General features: G+C 38.8%; 1 protein-coding gene across 1 annotated transcript in view; it reads right to left on the reverse strand.

Moving 5' to 3' along the window:
* The window catches only part of LOC127527099 (hormonally up-regulated neu tumor-associated kinase homolog), a 70232-nt gene extending 48224 nt beyond the window's left edge, over positions 1–22008 (reverse strand). The window contains exons 1-2 of the mRNA XM_051924731.1: positions 21757–22008; positions 13000–13292 (exon numbers count right to left, since the gene is read on the reverse strand). Of these exons, the coding sequence (XP_051780691.1) occupies positions 13000–13292; positions 21757–22008 (545 nt within the window). The remainder of the gene's footprint in view (positions 1–12999; positions 13293–21756) is intronic.
* Between the last annotated feature and the right edge of the window lie 294 nt (positions 22009–22302).

The following is a 22302-nucleotide window of genomic DNA, read 5'->3' on the forward strand; positions in this document are numbered from 1 at the left end:
ATAGAACGTGTTTGCTACACTGGATATCATACATGAGGATGTACGGTGCAGACATTTTTCCTTTTACTCTCTTTGGTCAATCCATCCATTATCCAACCCGCTATATGCCAACTACAGGGTCACGGGGGTCTGCTGGAGCCAATCCCAGCCAACACAGGGTGCAAGGCAGGAAACAAACCCCGGGCAGGGCGCCACCCCACCGCAGGGAACACACACACACCAAGCACACACTAGGAACAATTTAGGATCGCCAATCCACCTAACCAGCATGTCTTTGGACTGTGGGAGGAAACTGGAGCACCTAGAAGAAACCCACGCAGACATGGCTCTTTGGTCATTATTAGACAAATTAATTTTGAAACAGGCAATAAGAAATTTCCTTGTTGAGAGTGTTTTTTATATTTATTAAACTGAAACACAGTGTACATGTCACCTTTGATCAAATTAGATTTGTGTTCTTATAGTTGATTGTTTTATGTAAGTGCTGTGACGGATGCCCGGGACCCTTGCCTGGTCAGGAAGCCTCCACGCTGGAAGGACTGGGGGAACCAAACTATCCAAAATGTTACTTTCCCCGGACTGCTAGATGGCAGCCCCCCAGGACTGCAGCGGTGCCTCGGACTCCCGCAGGGCTTCATGGGAGTTGGAATTGGTTATAGCCCTGTTGGGATCTGGGGGTGCCGCCAGGGGGTGCTGCAACAGCTGCTAAGCCCTCTTGGGTGGTTCTTCTGCCACACCTGGAAGTGCTGCTGGAATTAGGTCAACGAGCATCTGGAGCACTTCTGGGGGCATTATAAAGGGAGCCAGAAGTCGTTATTCTGGGAGCCAGAGTCGGGAGGAGGAGGACGAAGCTTGCCGGAGGGAGAGTGGAAGAGAAAGAAAGAGAAAGAGAAGCTAAAGGAAAGGAAAAAGGATTTGTTTAAGATGTGTTTGTGCTGAAGACTGTGTTGTGCTTGTGGGAACAAGGAAGGTGTTGCCCACAAGTGAAGAAAAAGAAAATAAAATGCTTGTGTACTTTGAACCCATGTCCTATGCCTGTCTATGTTGAGGCTGGCCTTTACAGTGCATATTGATTTATTCTTGTCTATTATTTGTGGTATGTAATTTTTATCATTCTTTTTTGTATCTATTTCTAATTTGTTGTTCTTTTCTTGTCATCTTGTAAAGCACTTTGAGCTGCATCCTTTGTATGAAAATGTGTTATAGAAACACATTTGGTTATTTGTTGTATGTAATCCCACCCTGTAAGTTAGAATCTCACTTGTTTATGATCAAATTTACAATGATGTTCATTGCTTACTTTTACAAATAAAGTCTTCATTCTGAAGATTGCAAAGTTAACTCACCTCATGTTTTCCCAATTTTTACAAGTGGTTTCTGTTCACCCCTCACAGAAAGCTGGACATTCACTGCAAATAATTTGTTTTATTGTTTTTGGGCTGTGAGTGGGTACCTAAAAGGAGCAAGAGCATTGCCAGATTGGCACAGGTCAGTCCCACAGTCATTTCCCAGTAAAGAGAAAGAGCCACCTTGGTAGTAACATGAGAAGTACTGTGTATGCAAGTTGCAGAAAGCCAGGGTCTTCTATGATATGTTGAATAGAAGAGATCATGCAGCTGACCATTACTGAGAGCATACAACTTCTTTGGAGAACTAGTCCTGTCAAGCAAACAGAAAGCTTAGGGGTGTCAGGACAGCAGAAGCTAAATGGCTACCCTGGTGTCGCTGGAGCAGATGGAAGCCCACTACTGACTGCAGAACTGATACCTGGACTTGGAATTACTGTTTAAGGCACAGTAAATTGTAGACTCATAGAGGAAGAATGACATGAAAAGTAAAATCCAGAGAGTAAGGGTCAGAGGAGTAAAAGAGTAAAAGAGAGAGAGTAAGGGTGGAAGAAGGAAAAAGGAATCATTGGTATGAATCATTTTTGTTCATTTTTTTGGCTCCTGTATTTCAGTTTAGGCGCAGAAAGTTTCCACAAGGGTCCCGTCTTTTATCACAGAGCTTATACTGTATGTAATGTGGAAGTCTGTTGCAATTTTAGGATTGCAATTTTCAACACATTGGTGCTGTGTTTTAAGCTAATACATTGCAACTTCAGTGTTCACTAAGCTCTTGATGTAAGGGGGAGTCTTGTGTTTTTTATTTCTTTTTTTTTTTGATTAGGCAATTGGGCAACCCAATCTATTGGCTAGAAAACAGGGTTTACTTTAAACTTTAAGACTTCCTTTGTTAACCACTCTCATTTCCTCTGTTACAATGAAAAACATTAATTTCTCTTTACAGGAGCTCTTCTTGGATTATTTTGTCAGTTGTAACATGTTTACACCACATTCCAGAGCTAAGGTTAGAAGTAGGTTTACATTATAATGCTTACTACTGAAGCTTTATTCTGGTGAGAAAGCAAACTGAGACAGGTAAACTCAATACCACTCGGTGTTTATTAATTCAAAGGACAGTTTGCACGCGTTTTAAAAGTGGTAAGCATCAGTCACACTATCCATACTGTGCCAAAGAACACCCTCTCAGCCTTCACTCTGCCAGGGAAAAAGGAAACCTCTTTACAGATGGCGCACAAAGAACATCATACTCACACAAGGATTTGGTCAGCAAAAAGAAAAAGCCTTTGAATTTGAGTACAGCAATTTCTTACAGCATTAAGAATGAACAAATGAATACTAAGGTATTTACATTCTTATAACACACTGGCCCATCATTAAAAAAAGGAATGGCAATAAGGCTAGCAGTGCCTGGGCAACATACTACAACATACTACAATGTATTTAATGTCACTGAGTCATCTCTTCTCTTCTAACTTGTAAAGGAATGTGAGACTTAAGGCCATCAGGTTCAGGTTCTTCTGCAGGCTTACAATGTATCTATGAGAGAATCTAACAAACTTAATTGTTCCCCAAACAAGAGGACATGCACCTTGGGTTACTGTCAAAGTAGTTAGCATGGAAAACACAATCGGCATACCCAATGTACTCCTTGCTCCTCTTTTGATGCTCTCATTTCCTGAAACTATGCTAAAAAGTGTTTTGTGACTATGCCTCCTACTAAAGATGTGATATAGAATAGTTTATATATGGACTGTCTTTCTTTCAGATTAGATACATACTGTGACAGATAGGGGGCGCTTTCGCTCCCTTGAACCCTCAGATCAGTCGCCAGACACCAGATAAAAGTCCAAATATAATATTTATTTAGACTATAATGTGCACAAAGCACCCTCCTCTCTACAATACTCATATAATAACCAATAATACAATCAATAATCAATCCTCCACTCTCCCAGGCGCGTTGCCACCCTTCCACCTAGCTCAGATCAATGTCTGGGATCTCCCACAGTCCTTTTATAGTCCTAGACCCGGAATTGTTTTGCTCTCTCTGTCCATGTGACTAGGAACACTTCCGGGTCAGATAACAACTCTTCTTCTTCATCCCCGAAGTACGTCATTCCTTCTGTCGCTGTGACTAAGACGTACTTCCGGGTTATAGTGCACGTAAGAGTCTCTGGGCCTCCCTGCAGCGCCCTCTGTTGGCCCCCAAGGTATCCAGCAGGGCTGTAAAGGAAAACTCCACTGTCCATGATTCCCTGCTGGTATTTGGTGCACCTCCATGCTGCAGGGAGAGCTCCGCCTGGCGGCCTGGGGGTATTGGCCAGGATGAACGGCCGGCCATATATCACAATACATATATGTAAAAAACCGGTAACACTTTGAAGCCTGCAGGGCACCTATTATTTTCTTTCTGCTCTGCAACTTACATCTATCTTAACACAGGTCTTATTTGCTATTAATAAAATTTACAAAGCACCAATAAAGTGTCTAGTTCTTTGTAAATAGAAAAAAGGTTTCTGCTCAGGTCGTGTGTTGAAAAATAGTATACAATTGCACTAGTAACTGTCAACAGTTTACATGTTACCCACTTGTTATACTCAAATCCTCATTAATAGTTTAATTAGTCTTAATTCATTCTTAGGAAATATACATAAGTCTTAATTTCAGAATGAACAGTGTAAGACAGTACAGAAGTAACCTTCTTTATAACATATCCTTTTCACTAATTTTAATAAGGACAAAAAAACCTACACATAAAGGACAGAAAAAAGCTTAAGGAAAAACTACATTTGGTTCCTATTTCTGGTGACTGCTGGGACTCTTTGGCCTTCTCAGTTTGTACTTGTCAAATTTCTGTTAGCCTTTCTTCTATAGGGAATAACCAGAATGTTAACTTTCTTTTGATAGCAGACCAATATTTCTGTCTTTTCATTTAATATTTCATATTGTCTTTTATACTTGACAGACCAGCATGGTCCTCAATAGGAGAAGGGTGGAGTGTCCTCTCCGAGTGGGAGGTGAGTTACTGCCACCAGTGGAGGAGTTTAAATACCTCGGGGTCTTGTTCACGAGTGAGGGGAAAAGGGATGGTGAGATCGATAGATTGGGGCAGTGAGAGCAGTTATGCTGTTGCTATACTGATCTGTAGTGGGGAAGGAGGAGCTGAGTCAGGAGGCAAGCCGTCCATTTACCAGTTGATCTATGTCCCTACCCTCAACTATGCTCAGAAGCTTTGGGTAATGGCCAAAAGAATAAGATTGTAGGTACAAGCAGCTCTTCTCAGAGTGGATGGGCTCCCCCTTAGACATAAGGTGAAAAGTGCCGACTGACCCTCTGCATCAAGAGGAGCAAATTTAAGTGAATTGGGCATCTGATATAAATGCCTATTGGACACCTCGCTATACAGGTTTTATGGGCACGACCAGCTAGGAGGAGACCCCAGGGAAGACCCAGGGCTTGCTCTGAGTATTAAATCTCCCAGATGTCTTGGAAAAGGTGTGTGATCCCATAGAATGAGTTGGCAAGTGTGGCTGGGGAAAAGGACATATGAGCTTCAATACTAAGACTGTTGCCTCCGCGACCTGACTTCGGATAAGTGATGGAAAATGAATGAATGATTAAATAATTTCCTTTAATCGTCTCTTCCTTTTATACATAATAAACCACTATTTCTATTTTGTTACCTAAGGGCACCAGATAAAGATGTCTCCTTTTTATGATAGGCAAAGCACTAGCTCTAAGGTAGAAGGCAAAACATTAAACAGAAAAAAGCTATGAAACCTGGAGCTACCAGTGGAACATTTTATGGTAGGCCGTTTCGTTCACAGGTGATGCAAGTGGGACATAGTTTGTCTCTCAATATCCCAATTATATTACAGCCAGATGAATTTTGAAGATCCCCAAACTTAAATGTTCTACTAAAATTCTTTATAATTTATTGCATGTTTTTATGTTTCTCTATGTGAAGATAAACTTTCTAACACGTGATGATCTTGTTGAAGAACTAATTTTAAAGTAACAACCAGAGTCTACCATACTAATTTCCTTCATAATTTTAAACAATGTAATCATGCCACATCGTTGTCTTCTTTTGTTTAAACTAAAAAAGTTAAACTCCTGCAGTATTTCCTCACAGCTCAGTGTCCAGGAATTGGCAAGTATTTTTTAGAAGCAGCATAACTCATAACCAACCCATTAAAATGCCTTATTTCTGTTTACTATTACATTAAATTATGTATTTTAATATATTCTTATTTACCTTGGCACTGGAGAGTTGTAGTGTGTTAAATGTTGGTATTTTACTGTATTCTGTACATGTGACAATGTTACTACTTTGTATAAAAAGATGAGCAGCCACTTTATTGGTGCTTTGCCACTCTTATTAAGTCCTATCTCTTATTAATGGTGTGTTACATAGCTGGTTGTGACTGCAATTGCTGAGCACTTTGAATAGTGAAAAAAGTGGTATATAAATGCAAAGAATTATTAATTATTATTATTACTAGATGCTCTATACAGCAGGTAGTTCCTATTTCAGATTGTTACCCAAAATGCTTTATACTAAGGTTACAATATGGTCATCAAATGTACTAATAGATACTTCATATTTAACATCTAATAATTTAAGTCTATATCAGTAAATCTCTGTTAAGTATCCCAAATGCAGTTTTAGTCTTGACTCTGAAATGGAAGACTAAATAGTGGACAGGTCATATATTTTTGATTTTGTACTGTGGTAAACGTACTGTTAGAACTTTCATCACACTTTCAGTTTCTGCAGTAAGAACATCCATGTTTTCAGAATACCTTTGGATTTTTGCCAAAAAGTGAAAAATATAGTTTTCGTTTGCTTTTGGTCACAAACGCAATTAAGTAAGAAGACCTTTTCAACAGTTAATTCAACAAGCAATATTAAAATGACAGAAATGCAATATTTTTAACGCTACTTTAAAATAATGCTGAATATGATCAGAATGCATTACTGTTTGCACTACAATGTTTAAGTAATATTAGAAATGTGTTTTAGGGTGGTAAAGCATCTCTGTGAAAAGGTGATTGAAAGCACAAGTCAGGGGATGGAGATAAGCAAATGTCCAAGTCGCTGAATATCCCTAGGAGTCCAGTTAAATCATTTATTAAAAAAGGGAAAGAGTATGGCACAGTTGTGAATCTGCCTAGAGCAGCCTTTTCACAAAAACTGAGTGAATGCACAAGAAAAAGATTCATGGAGGAGGCCACCAAAAGACCTAAGAGTACTCCAAAGGGATTACAAGCTACAGTGGCTGAGAGTGCAGAGACTGTGGTCTGGGTGCTTCACTAGTTACAGCTTTATGGGAGAGCAGTTAGAAAAAAAACACTGTTACAAAAAACACACAGAAAGCACATGTGCAACTCTGAAGTTAGCTGGAAGAAGGGTCTGTGGTGTGATGAGACCAGTATTGAGCCTTTTGGCTGTTAGACTAAATGTCATGTTTGGAATAAGCTCAATACTTCACATTATCAAAAACACACTATGCCCACCATGAAATATGGTGGTGGCCTCATACTTGGGGATGCTTCTTTGCAGCAATCAGTAGTGGGCTTGTAAGTGAAGAGGATGGAATAAATGCAGCAAAATATAGGGAAGTCATAGAAGAACACCTGATGTGGTGTACACCTTGTGAGACGATTTGCTTTTCAGCAACACCAAAGCATAAAGTCAAAAATACACAGGAATGGCATAAACATAACAATGTTAAAGTCCTGGGGGCTCATGTATAAATGGTGCGTACGCACAGAAATGTTGCGTACGAATGTTTCCACGCTCAAATCGCGATGTATAAAAACTAAACTTGGCATAAAGCCACACACATTTCCACGGTACCTCATACCCTGGCATACGCAAGTTCTCCGCTCGGTTTTGCAGGCTGGCGGCACCCAGCGTCAAAGCAGTGCTACTGTTCCTGTTTGGTTACTCTTTCTTTTTCAGATCCACATCCCTGACGCATCTTTATATATACACTGAAATGAACTGCATATTGTTTATTAGTTTAATGCATCTGATTGTAATTAACCAGCAACAATATAATGGTCCACGGAATGGTCAAACTATTCTAAATACAATAGCTGCTTTAGCGTTGTAACTCTCACTGCACCTTCTTCTTCTTCTTCTTTCAGCTGCTCCTGTTAGGGGTTGCCACAGCGGATCATCTTTTTCCATATTACTCTTACTGCACCACTCAGAGTATTTATATCACTGTATCTGAGTGGGGAATCAATGTACAGACCTCGTCGTTCAGAAACAGTTTTATCCCGAGAACTATAAACGTACTCAATCAGTCCTTCAGGTGTTACTTGTAGAACTGTTTGTACTTATAAGTACAATTACCTCACTGTAAATTTGCACTACAGTTATAATATTGCATAACCTGAGCCATTTTATAAAGCGCGTATTTACATATGATGATGATATCATTTTTAAGATGAAATGCAGCAAAATATGTTTATTATATTATACAGATAAAACTTTAACTTCATTCAAATAATATATATTGTTAATAATTAAACATGCCAGGACATGGTGCCGCAGCGCTAGCCAGGAGCTTGCGCTCCATTCACGGATTGTTCCTGCCTCGCGCTGTATTCTTGCTTCTGCTGGCTCGACACTGGAAGGATAGATGGATAGAATAATTAAACATGTACTACGAAGATATTTCAGTGTTCCTTAAAAGTTTTGAAAAATCGGCATTCTAAGCTTACAGATGGCTTAACGTCTATTACAGAGCTGATTGTATGGCGATTGGGTATTTGGAGAAAGAAAAGTAAGGACAGGAATTAGGGGTTAGTACATTTGAAAGAGACAGTACTGCTACAATAAAGTATTTCATCGAAGGTCGCGCATGGCGCAGCAACCATCTTGCATGAGACATGAACAATCACTGCGCCACCGTCTTCCCATGTTTAATAACATGATTTAACTCCTATCATCATGAAAATGATATCACATATACATCTAAGTATTTTAATTATTCAGAGAGCTGTAATATCATGAATGTAATGGATTCTGTGTCCTGTCAGAGAAAGAGAAGATAGATAGATAGATAGATAGATACTTTATTAATCCCAATGGGAAATTCACATTCTTCAGCAGCAGCATACTGATACAATAAATAATATTAAATTAAAGAATGATAATAATACAGGTGAAAAAAAACAGAAGGCCCGGAAGCACGTAGTGATTCACACACATAGAGCACATAGAAGATCAAATACAAAATAAAGTATTTAACGTGCTACTTTAGTTACGATGGGATTTGAGAAGCTAGTAAATTAAATGATTTTAAAATGATGTTTATGATGTTTTACTTGAATGACAAAATAAACTACGTGATTAAAGTGGAAATTTTGAGATTAAAGTTGACATTTCATGCTTTTTTCTCACTGTGTGCCTATTTTTTTTTTCTCTGTACCCTAATAAGCTTTCATATGACACTCAGACGGTGGGCTATGACTCGCCTTTTCACGGCGACTTTGATATCTGACAAGTTCTTTTTTCATTTCAGGCACTGTGCGACTTTGTGAACTTGAGCTTTCGAGTTTCTCTGACACTCTGTCACTTGATCAACTTCCTTTTGTTGATTATATAACTGTTTAAACCAACAAATAGTACGCTTTTCCTTGCCTCCACTTGGTTTTCGCTGAAATTCTTCTATTTTCCCCCGTGCTTTTCCCATTGTCTTTTCACATGAGGCTGAACTTAAGGGCTATTTATATTGATTTGTATATTCAAAGAGGTGTAATTCTGGGAGGAGCTGGGGCGGGACAGCAGGCACGTGCACGTGCGTTACTTTTCATGCTGACCGGGATTTATGTAGCGGAACAACGTGCAAGTTTGCATACGCATAGATTTATGCATCTGGATTTTTCTGTGCATACGTACATTCCTGCTTTTGTGCTTACACCATGTTATAGTGTGAGTTCTATGCACGGCGTTATACATGAGGCCCCTGGAGTGGCCAAGTCAGAATCCAGATCTCAATTGAATTAAGTATTAGTGGCTGGACTTGAAAAGAGCTGTTCACCCATAATCCCCATTCAACCTAACAGAGCTTGAGCAGTTTGGCAAAGAAGAACTGGAAAAAATGGTAGTGTCCAGGGGCCTCATGTAAAGACGGTGCGTACGCACAAAAATGTTACGTGCAAATGTTTCCACGCTCAAATTGCGATGTATAAAACCTTAACTTGGCGTAAAGCCATGCACATTTCCACGGTAGCTCATACCCTGTCGTATGCAAGTTCTCTGTTCAGTTTTGCAGACTGGTGGCACCCAGCGTCAAAGCAGTGCTACTGTTCCTGTGTGGTTACCCTTTCTTTCTTAGATCCATATTCCTGACGTGGCTTTATAAATACACTGAAACTAACTGCATATTGTTTATTAGTGTAATGCATCTGATTGTAATTAACCTGTAACAATATAATGGTCCAGGGAATAGCCATAGTATTCCAAATACCATAACTGCTTTAGCGTTGTTACTCTCACTGTACCTTCTTTTTCTTCTTTCAGCTGCTCCCGTTAAGGGTTGCCACAGCGGATCATCTTTTTCCATATTACTCTCACTGCACCACTCGGAGTATTTATATCACTGTATCTGAGTTTGGAATCACAGCAGCAGCTGATCGGAAAGAGAATTATCAGTATACAGCATCAAGCACACGCTGCCTCAGCCATGGCAAAACGCTTTAGAGCCTTTCCTGTACGGACCTCGTGGTTCAGAAACAGTTTCATCCCAAGAACTTTAAACGCACTCAGTCAGTCCATCAAGTGCTCCTTGTAGAACTGTTTGTACTTGTAAGTACAATTACCTCACTGTAAACTTGCACAACAGTTATAATATTGCACAACCTGCACCACTTTATAAAGTGCGTATTTACATATAATGACGGTATCATTTTTAAGATGAAATGCAGCAAAATATGTTGATTATATTATACAGATAAAACTTTAACTTCATTTAAATAATCTATATTGTTAATAATCAAACATGTGAGGACACGGTGCCGCAGCGCTGGCTAGTTCAGGGATTATTCTATACCTCGTGCTTTATTCTTGCTGGGCTGGCGTGACACTGGTAGGATAGATAGATAGAATAATTAAACATGTACTACGAAGATATTTCAATGTTCCTTAAAAGTTTTGAAGAATCGTCGTTCTAAGCTTACAGATGGCTTAACGTCTATTACAGAGCTGATTGTGTGGCGATTGGGTATTTGGAGAAAGAAAAGTAAGGACAAGAATTGGAGGTTAGTATGTTTGAAAGAGACAGTACTGTTGCGATAAATTATTTCATTGAAGGTCGCACATGGCTCAGCAAGCATCTTGTGTGAGACATGAACAAGCACTGCGCCACCGTGTTCCCATGTTTAATAACATGCTTTCATTCCTATCATCATGAAAAAGATATCCCATATACATCTCATTATTTTAATTATTCAGAGAGCTGTAATATCACGAATGTAATGGATTCTGTGTCTTGTCGGAGAAAGAGAAAGCCCATTTAAGAAGCAGGTAGTGATTCACACACATAGAGCACATAGAAGATCAAATACAGAACAAAGCATTTAACGTGCTACTTTAGTTACGATGGGATTTGAGAAACTAGTAAATTAAACGATTTTAAGATGAAGTTTGTGATGTTCTACTCTAATGGCAAAATAAACTACATGATTAAAGTGGAAATTTCGAGATTAAAGTTGACATTTTATGCTTTTTTCCCACTGTGTGCCTATTTTTTTTGTCTGTGCCCTAATAAGCTTTCATATGACACTCAGATGGTGGGATACGACTCGCCTTTTCATGGCGACTTTGATATGTGACAACTTCTTTTTTATTTCGGGCACTGTGCGACTTTGTGAACTTGAGCTTTCGAGTTTCTCCGACACTCTGTCACTTGATCATCCTCCTTTTGTTGATTATATCACTATTTAAACCAACAAATAGTATGTTTTTCTTTGCCTACACTTGGTATTCGCTGAAATTCTTCCCCCGTGCTTTTCCCATTGTCTTTTCACAGAAGGCTGAGCTTAAGGGCTATTTATATTGATTTGCATATTTAAAGAGGCGTAATTCTGGGAGGAGTTGGGGCGGGACAGCAGGCGCGTGCACGTGCGTTACTTTTCACGCTGATCGGGATTTATGTAGCAGAAGAACGTGGAAGTTGGCGAATGCACAGATTCCTGCATCTGGATTTTTTTGTGCGTAAGTACATTTCCGCTTTTGTGCTTACGTCATGTTATAGTGCGAATTCTACGCACGGCATTATGCATGAGGCCCCAGATGTGCAAAGCTGATAGAGACCTGTGCAGAAGGACTCAGTGCTATCAGGGCTGCATCTACTAAAATACTGACGTGAAGGGAGCAAATACTTACGCAATCAGTTGCTTTGTGTTTTATATTTTTAATGAATTTCAACCACTTTGCAGAGATCTGAATTCACTTTAAAGAACCTTTTTCTGGTGATCAGTATAAAAAAAAAATAAATTCATTGCATTTCAACATTGTATAATAATATAATGAGAAAACTTCCAAGAGGGTGAATACGTTTTTAATCATTGTTAGTTAAAAATCTCCAAATATCCTGTTGAATGATTACAACCAAAGTTTTTGCATTGTATATTTCTCTCTTGTCATTTAAATTGCAATCTTGTGACTCCTGGAGAACATTAGTAAAATAAGCCACCTCAGAGTAAGTGATTTGTGGTGTATTGGCTAAGTTACAGGACCTTAATGGATAAGGTGGCTCGTTCAGTGTCACCTCTGCCTGGTTATATTCCTAAGGATTTCATTTAACCTGTTCAGGCATCTAATATAAAATTCCTGTAAACCCTTGCATTTTAAAGATAGTAAGTTACCTTATCTAAAGGTATCAACCAAATAAAACATGGTGACAGCAATCGAATCAATGGTTTGCACTGTGGTTTAATGGCTTCTCTCTTTCTCCCCCTGCACAATGGAAGACCGACTACCGACTGCCACTCCACAACTGATGTCACTTCCTCTGACTGCCCTTCCTGCTGAGTGATTATATAACCCAGGAACCAGCATCTCGTTCTCAGTTTGTGTGCATTCTTTCAGATTGTTGTTGTCCCATCTCTTTCGCTTTTTTTTGCAATGTATTATTAAATCTTTATTACCTAATTGAATTATTTGTTTTTTTTTATTGTTTGCTCAACTTCTCAAGCTCTGTTATTAACAAATGATGTCTGGTAAGAATGACTTATAAGTTATTTTTATTTTTTGGATGATGGGACTATGTTGTGGGCTTGTACAACTTGCTTAATTTCTTACAGCTTGACACAATTAAAAAGTGTATTTGACACTTTTGCATCCATGCATGTTTTTTATTCAAAACTACACTTTTTGAGCTGGATGGCATCAATTGCAAGTCTGTGGAGGATCAAAGGCAAAGGTCCCGGTTAACATTCACTCACCCTTAAGAGTACAGGAGTACAGTCTCCTGCAGTGTGCCTCAGCTGACAGAATGCACCAAAAGTTAGAAATAAAAACATTGACAACATACCTTCACTGTGTCATGCAACACTTTCTGCTTATTTGGGGCATTACATTACATTTTATAGAAAAACAAAATTATTTTAAATAAAGCAGGAGTGTGCATACCTGTGCACAATGCCATGGCGATGTAGATGGTCTACAGCAGACATGATCTGTCGTGTGTATTTCCTAACCTCTCTCTCCTCTAGTTTTTGCTTTTCACAAATGCGTTCCATAAGGTCTCCTCCGAGGCAAAGCTCCATCACCATATAATATGAGTTCTCAGTTTCCATTGTTTCATAAAGCTGGACAATGTGAGGGTGTTGAATCATCTGCTGAATACGGGGCTCCCTCTTCATATTTTTTAAAACATACGAGTCCTGCTTGGCCTTCTTCTTGTCAATGACTTTAATTGCTACCTGGAAATAAGAAATTGATTATTCAGGATCATTTTGCCTTGGTATGTGGTTATGACAAAAACAAATTTTGATTAATCTTAAATAAAAATTGGCCTGCATAGTGCTGTAGTGGCTGATGCTGCTTCCTCTGGTCTGATTGAGATGATGTTTTGCATGAAGCTCATATTCCTCCCCTTGTTCCCATTAGTTTCTTTTGGAGGATTCAATTTTTGCCCATATAGCAAAGAAATTTTAATAAACTCATACGGATACTTCATATGAGTCTGAGAGACTGTTGGAGTGTGTCTCAGCTTAACCTGCAATGGACTTTTTGACCTGTTCAGGACATCTAGGATCAACTATGACTCCCAGTAAACATACCAGAAAATTAATTTAAAAAATGTAAAGTTTATGTATTAAACACACATATCAACATAAGACATGTTGCGTGTATGAACAATTATATAACCACATCACACATCAATTTTGATGATGCACATCTACTTTACTCTTGAATTTTATCCATTCCATTCTTTTCATTCTCCTAATCTAGAGAATCACATGATATAATTCCATGGATTGGAAGCCTTTATAAAATGGGTTGGTTACAGTGAATCTCAACAGATTAGGACACGTACATCAAGTTCATGCTGAAGCAGAGAACATGAGTACCAGGTAGGATATTCTGATCTTGGCAAATTTATATAGTACTATACAGTATATGCTGAATATATACATTAGAGACGTCTGACTAAGGTCAAAACAACCCCAGAGGGCTAACTGATTTTTAGAGAAATGTATCAGAAAATAAAAAGTGTTTACAGAGCCATGCAAAAAAATAATCAGTTAACAGAGTGAGGTTTGTTATTCAGAATTCAAAATGTAGCTACTGTATTATGAACATCTTATAAATAGGAAGGTGACCCGTGGACAAGTAGAGAGAAAAAAGATCCAGAGATAGAACTGTACTCTAATAACAGGCAAGGGTGAGAATATCAAGACAGAAAGAACCAATCATCAGGGCCAGAAGCAATAAACCAAAATCACAATTCCAATATCACAGCAAAAAAGTTTGATCCGCACTAAAACTAATAGAGACATTTGTTTTCAACATAAATTGAAATGCTTGGATACCAGAAACTGTGCTCTGCCATCTTATATAAGCAGGACAGGATGAGTTAAGTGACATCCAGCATTGCAACCATAAACAATATGGTAGTGTCATGACAAAGCTCAACGCACAATGGTTGCCAAAATGATGCTAAAACAAGAAAAACAAGAAAATAATAACAAGAAAAATCATTGTAAAAACACATAGATTAATTGCAATTGCAATAAACAAGATAATTAATAACAAGAAAAATTAGTGTAAAAAACACCTAGATTAATTGCAATTGTGAAAATAAACTAACCAAAACAAGAGGCAAAGTTCACAGTTAAAATGAGTTCAAGCGAAGGCTCTGACCATAAGTTAAATACCCTTTCCTGAAATACACAAAGATTCATGACTTTCATTTTATTTATTATTATACAACAAAGTTTAATTCCTTGGGCTTTGCACCAGCATGTTAAATACCGTCAGTGTCATGACATCATGTGCATCACTTGGTAGCAACCAGCATACAGTAGGAAACATAAACATATGATTATGAAGAAAAAAACAGAAAGCAGTGGTGCTTATGTCCAATAACCTTAAACCAAAATGTAATGAGGTAAAAAGAACAAACTATAATTTAGAAAGTAATAAAAAACAGAATAGACTACACAGAGATGTACAGAAATGGCTCAGAGGCTCATTATACATGTACTGTACACATAAAGTCAGGGCGCTCTGTGTGTTTTCTAACATTGTGTGCTGTTTGTTTCTAATTCCATCCATCTAATTTATTTATTTGCTGTATAGAAATAGCTATGAAATAATCACATTATGAGATAATTTGGACAGTCCCTGGGTGAGGTCAATCATTGCACCTCAGTACTTATGCAACTGTGTTTTATGGTTCTAGCTAGTAACTTTGTTTTTTTCCCCTAATTTCTTTGCTTCACTGTGTCTTTGTCCTTACGGCAACACCTCTTGCCTCATTATCTTGAATGCCTGTCCCTGTAATGGCTTCATCCTCACTGTTTGCCCATTTGAATCCTCCTGGATAACATTACATGTGTGTGACTATCCAAGCACAGCTCTTAGATATTCACTGACCTTCAGCTTCAGATGGCATGCCATTACATGAACTCATAAATGTGTAAACATGAACAGAACCACAGAAGCCTATACAGCTCTCTCTTAGCGATGCTTATTGATCCTACTACACCAATTGGGAAAGAAGCATTCTTTTATTGAAAGAACAACAAAGGGAAAGTAGAAAAATATATCAGGCATGAGAGACAAGATGTTTTTCAGGGGTGAACAATATTCATTTGCTAGAAATATTTCAGCTAGAATAAATGTAATCTTTTGTGGCTATTCACAGAGTTCAATCTGTGGGGTGGCTACCATGGTGATGAAGAGCCAAAGACCATTTGAGTATTTATTTGGAGAAAGATGGGTAACGAAGAAAGGCCGAGAGCCTTATTTGCCTAAATTTTTCTTAATACATTACAAGTATCTTGTTGAAGTGAGATGCCTGCTGAGAGCTTCCACTTTGAAATGCTCAGCTGCCATGTGCCTCACAGGAGAAATGCCAGCTCAGCTTGCTGGGTTTGGGATATTTCAAGTTCAGTAAGGTTATAAGGACACAAAACTTCCCGAACATGCTGTGCTGCTGTATGACTGACAGATCCATGATTGGCAAGTAGTTTATTTGTTCAATTACAGCCTAACTAAAGAAATCAGAAGAATGAGTGCTAGCATGTGTGTGGCAGGTTTCATCCCTTAACTTCTTTAACGTATAGCTATGGCAAGTTGTGATTTGGGCAAAATGCCAATGATAACGCAAAGAGAGTCTGTAGGGGAAAGCCTGAACTCTCGCACACCATCACCATGCTACTACTGTACACTCCAGAGCTCAAATATCTTTTTTTTCTCTGTTCTTCTTTTACTAATGTTCTGTGCTAATGCTAATCTACTCTGAACCTTCCAATTTCAGAATAATGCACCATTCCACAAACCACTTAATTCTTTTTCAGGTTACAGGTGCACTGGAGTTTGTTCCAGCAGCATTGGATGCAAGTCAGGAATGAACCCTGAACAGAGAGCAAGTTCATCACAGGGTCTACTCATACATAAACCCACTCAGGCTCAATTTGGAATTGTGAGTTAGAATAATTTGACTGTCATGTCTTTGGTGATTTGGAAGGAAAAGTGGATTAGCTGGAGGAAACTCACAAACTCGACATGGATAATTACTGGGCACAGGAGCTGAACTCAAGATATTTAATGTATAAAGCAGTAATGCTAATCACTGCACCATGCGCCATTATGCCTATTCAGAATTTGAAGGGGTGGGCAAAAGTAGGTTTTGCAGATGCGAATACGCAAAACACAGAGTTTATTCTTGTATTAATCGCACTAATTTCATTGTGCCATTGTAACATTCTTTTAAGTTAAAAAAGCTATTGAGTTAATAAAGCTATTGTAATAATCATAACCTGCATGCCTTTTTTCCATAAGAAAGTTGTTGTTAGTTGCTGTAAGCCTACTTTTGACCAACCCTGTATATAGTAATCAATGCTAACACAAAGTACTGTACTTTACAAAGCAATTGTATGAAAAGTAATAAAAGAATGTAAAGAATAAATAAGAATATTCAGAAGAATAAATTAAATTGAGTTGAATATATGTAGTATAGTAATACCAGGAAAGTCAGTAATGACAGAGAGAAATTCAGAGGATGGCAAGAGTAAAACAGTACATGTCAGAGTAACATGGCTTTTCGAATGCAACAAGGTGATGTTATTTTATATCAAAGTAGCCGCCCCCCATGGCTTCGCCCACGTAGTAGTGAAACAGAACAGTGAGAAGGGCCTTGCCTGGCTCCCCACTCCTGACGTCACGCTTCCTCCTCCCCTCAGCCCGCAGCCTCTGTCTCAGATTAGCGCAAATATATCGCTCCTGCAAGTGAAATATGATTCTTAGAGAGAGGTCGCAAAATCAACCGGAATGTTCAAGCAAATTCTAGAAAAAAAAAGATCTAAATCCGTTAAGTAGTTCTCTCATGAAAAGTGGAACAGACAGACAGACAGATGTTGGATTTTATATAAATAGAGATTACAGAAACAACGTTAGGTGGCATGTTAGTGCAGTGCTTAAGGATGCTGCCTCACATCTCTTCTAATCTGGGTTTGAATCCTAACCCGGTTGCTGTCACTGTGGACTCACCATGTTCTCACTGTGTCTGTATGGGTTTTCCTTAGGGTACTACAAACATGTGTATCTTACTTTAGTTGGTGATTTAAAATTGGCCATATATAAGTGAGTGTGTCTGTTTGAGTGTGGAGGAATGTTCTTGCGGGCGGCACGGAGGCGTAGTGGGTAGCGCTGCTGCCTCGCAGTTGGGAGACCTGGGGACCTGGGTTTGCTTCCCGGGTCCTCCCTGCATGGAGTTTGCATGTTCACCCCGTGTCTGCGTGGGTTTCCTCCGGGTGCTCCGGTTTCCTCCCACAGTCCAAGGACATTCAGGTTAGGTGGATTGGCGATTCTAAATTGGCCCTAGTGTGTGCTTGGTATGTGGGTGTGTTTGTGTGTGTCCTGCGGTGGGTTGGCACCCTGCCCGGGATTGGTTCCTGCCTTCTGCCCTGTGTTGGCTGGGATTGGCTCCAGCAGACCCCCGTGACCCTGTGTTCAGCGGGTTGGATAATGGATGGATGGATGGAATGTTCTTGCCATCCAGGGTCAGTTCCTGGCTTGTGGCTGATGCAACTGGGCTACATCTCAGCTTTATACAACCTTATTTAGAAGTAACAGGTTTAGAAACTAAATCTGAAAAGAGTCTGATCCACTTCTGTAGGTCTGTGCTGCTATAGTAGAAATAAGGATCTCTGGTGCCATACTGGCATGAGTAACATGTTAGGAATTATCTAAGTTAGTCAGATGCCAGCTAAGGTTTGCAGACTTCCACAATATTTATCAATCACAATTTTTAATAATACTGAATGTCAGTCCACTTTGGTTTTCCTATAACAATTTGTTATCGTTATCTTACCTGAAAATTTTTTATAGGCACACGTGAATGTTAAAGCTGTTTAACATTCCAATTAGCAACATTTTTAGTTGTTTAACAGAAATGGATTCATTCCAATTAAGTAGGCATCCATTTTGGTTGTGCAGTACATGCTTGAATTTTGGATTTAGATCATTCAATTTGATCAAGATAAAGACTTGCAGTAACATCAGCAAATCATCAGAAAGCCATAATTTTTGACACATAGTGAATCATACTAGCGTCAACTATAAGTGTATGTGGTGACAGACTGACTGCATCTACAGCAAAATATATTCCAACAGGCCTCCATGTGAGCGGCGCAATGAAGTGAACACCAGGAACTCACAGCGCGAGACCGCACTGGGAGTGTGGCCAGCTTGTCGGAGCTGCTCCAATAATGTAATGTGTTGCATCTCATAAGTGGAGTAGTGGTTAGCGCTGCTGTCTCACTGTTTCAGAGCCCTACACTCGAATCGATCAGTGTCTGTATGGAGATGACACATTTTCCCCATGTCTCAGTAAGCTTTTCCTCGTGTATTGCTTTCCTACCAAGTCCCAAAGACGTCTGCATTGTGCAAATGCTGAATACTCTCATGTGAATGAATGTGCCCTTTGATGAACTACCACCTTAAGCAGGTTTGCCCCCAGTGCTTCCAAGATACATTTCAGCCCTCACAAACCTGAACTAGATTTTATAAGCTTGATAATAAAAGGAAGTATCTCAAAGCTTGCAGTTCATAGATTGCCAAACTTAAATCTTATCTTTCAATACAGCTGGATACAGCCAACTTTTATTAATATCATGTTTTTATTTTATTTTTTTTTAAATGCAGTGCCTCTGGCCCATATCAAGAATGAATTAGTTTGGATGTACCAGTAGGTTTCTCTATCAGGGTCTTGCACTGGTGAGCTGAAATAGGCATATAAACTGCTGCCATTGCCATTGTGGATTCTATTATATCATAACATTTTAGCTCTTGTTCTGCATTTAAACAGGGAACCTTTTTTGTAGGATTTTAATAGCCTTCTAGTTCTTCTCATTAATTATTGAAATTTAACTCCCTTAACATATTGAGAAGTATAAAAAGGAACTAACTGAACACACTACGTAACCAGCATGTATCCAGGAGCCTAACAACAACTTTAATACCCAATTTTCAAAAATATATTCTTTTGATTTATTCAGTTTTGAGGCTTATGAATTCATATTAAAATATTGTATACTTTTTATCCATCCATATTCTTGTTCTAATTTGAAGGTAGTGAAAGAAATGTGTTGCTGGAAAGTTAAATTTAGAGTGTAATTGTTAGTAGAATGCATAGACTTTGTCTATATACAGATCTCTAAGTGATTTAATCCCGAATGTTTTCCAAACATTAAAAACTGTGTACATTTGAGAGGGTTGAAAAAGGTGGTTCTCATGCAGAGGTGCCAGAGAAAAAAGCTTCTCTATCTTAAAATTCTTCCTACATTGGTTCCATATTCTGAGTGAGTGAAGCACTATTGGATTGTTAGTACATTGGCGATGACTTGTCCTTACTGAGGTACAAAGCAAGGAATATAAGGAAGTATTGCAGGATATTATTTCTATTGTGGAGCAAGCCTGTGTCTGTTCATCTATTAATGTCATTGTCCAGGTTTTTATAGCTTGTATATTCCAGTAAAAAAATTGAAATTTAGGTAGAGCCATGCCACCTTCTGCCTTAGGTCTTGGTAGGGTCACTCTTTGGATACATCAATGTTTTGAATTCCAAATAAATGAGGTTATGGTTGAATCTAATTTCTTAAAAATGATTTATTGATGTATATTGGAATATTTTGAAATAGAAAGAGAAGCTTAGGATGGATATTCATCTTGACAATCACCAAGCACAAGGCAATCTCAATGTGAACACAGATTAGGGCCAATTTAGACCTAACCTTCATGACTTTGGACTGCTGGAGGAAACCAGAGTACCCAGAGGAGACCCACGAGGAGATTGGAAGAACAGGCAAACTCCATACAGGGAGCACTGGAGTCTCAAACCCCGGTTTCCTCATTGTGATGCAGCAGCACTACCACTATACCCCTCTGTACTGGTCATAATACGCTCTAAATGTTTGCATTAGTTTGAATTAAACTAGCACAATGGTTAACACTACTGTCTTTACCTTTCAGAGTTGGATCCCACAGCCAGCTATTCTCCTTGTGGAGTTTGCACGTTTAACCCTGTCATATATACTGCACGTCGGTGTTACCCCCAGATCCTCAAATGTGTGCAGATCAGGTTAACTGACACTTTAAACTGGTGCCAATCTGAGAGTGAGTATGTTCGTGAATTGGTCCTGTACTGGAGTAGTGCCCCATCCCAGGCTGTTTCCTGCTTTGTGCCCCATGCTACCAGGATAGACTTTAGTTCCCCATGTCCCTGAATTTTATTAAAAGGGTTTGAGAATGATATGCAACTTTAATTACATTAATTATTAATTATTAGTGTTTGCATATTTTTAATTATTACTAATTAGCATTTGAAAGGTATTCCATTTTGAGGAGCAGTAAGGACATTCTCTAAATAACAGTTTGAAAATGTTTTTCTGGTTGCTTGTGAGAACCATTTTTGTCTATGTTTGAATATATATTTACTTATTTTCTAAGTTTCTGTTTTGTACCAGCATGTAATGCTCCCAGAATATTTATTTTTTGGCTCCTGTCTCTAGATAAGGAAGTCTCATGAAGTATGGTTGAATCAAAGTGTAGATCTGTGTAGATTTTTACATGTTCGTCTTGTTTATGATAAAAAGATTATCCTGTTGGTTAACTGTCTACAACATAAATACTGTAACTTCTTTTCTTGAAAACAGTTAAAAAACAGATTGTGTCAGGTTATAATAATATTCTTGCCATGAATGGGTGTCTGGACTGAATAAAAGAGGTTTTTAGATCTCTTTTTAGAACCCGCAACTGCACTTTATAAAAATGTTTTGTTTTATATATATATGTTATGTTTTATATATATGTATTTAGATAACCATTAACTGCCCGTCTTTTACTTTATTTGATATTACTACAATAAATGTGTTCACACTTTCATATCAACAACTTGTATTCTCTTGAACATCACTCATTGAAACCATTGTGTGCACTGACTGATTTTAGGAATTAAGCCAAACAAATCATAACTTGTTGATGTGAATTACATTTTACTTTCCCTTCTGCTTTTCATTAGCACAGTGCCGCACAGAGACTCATTTCCAATGCTGAAGCGCTCCAAAGGATCCAGCTTTTATGACACTGAGAGACTCAAGGGATGCAGAGACCCCTCCACACTCTTTGAATTATTAACCCATTTCAAGCACTGTTTACCTTCTCTCCTGTGCCGGCGTGCAGTCCTTCCATAACTTTGGCAAACGAGCCCTTGTTGATCATTTTACCCACCAAGTAACTCCCCACTCTCTTGGTATGTGGGAATTTCTTCAGTACTTCTTGTGGTACTTTACTAAGGAAAGCAGGCACCAGGTGGTCTGGTCCATGTTTTTCCCATCCGGAAATAGCTTTCTCCAGTTCCTCAGTCTCGACTTTGAAGCCCTCCAGGGATACCTTGACTGCTGCAGGCATTGTTACAGGTTAACTAATCCTAGGCAGATAGATGAGGCAGCTGCTCTAGCAGAGGTGAATGGCTAATAACTGACACTGTTACCTTCACTTGGTGTGCACACAGAGCCCATCATCAGAGACAGATCCTCCTTCGAAAGGCTGCCTCTCAGTGAGTGATCTCGGCTGCAGACAAACTGGTCTGCTCAAGCAGAACTGAGCTGTAGATAATTAACCAAACCTGATACACAGTATGTATTAGTGTCCCACAGCTGAGAGGATATTCTATACGGTTATTGTCCGAGAGTACATCACATT

This window comes from Erpetoichthys calabaricus, chromosome 3, assembly GCF_900747795.2.
Source record: "Erpetoichthys calabaricus chromosome 3, fErpCal1.3, whole genome shotgun sequence".
Lineage (NCBI taxonomy): Eukaryota > Metazoa > Chordata > Cladistia > Polypteriformes > Polypteridae > Erpetoichthys > Erpetoichthys calabaricus.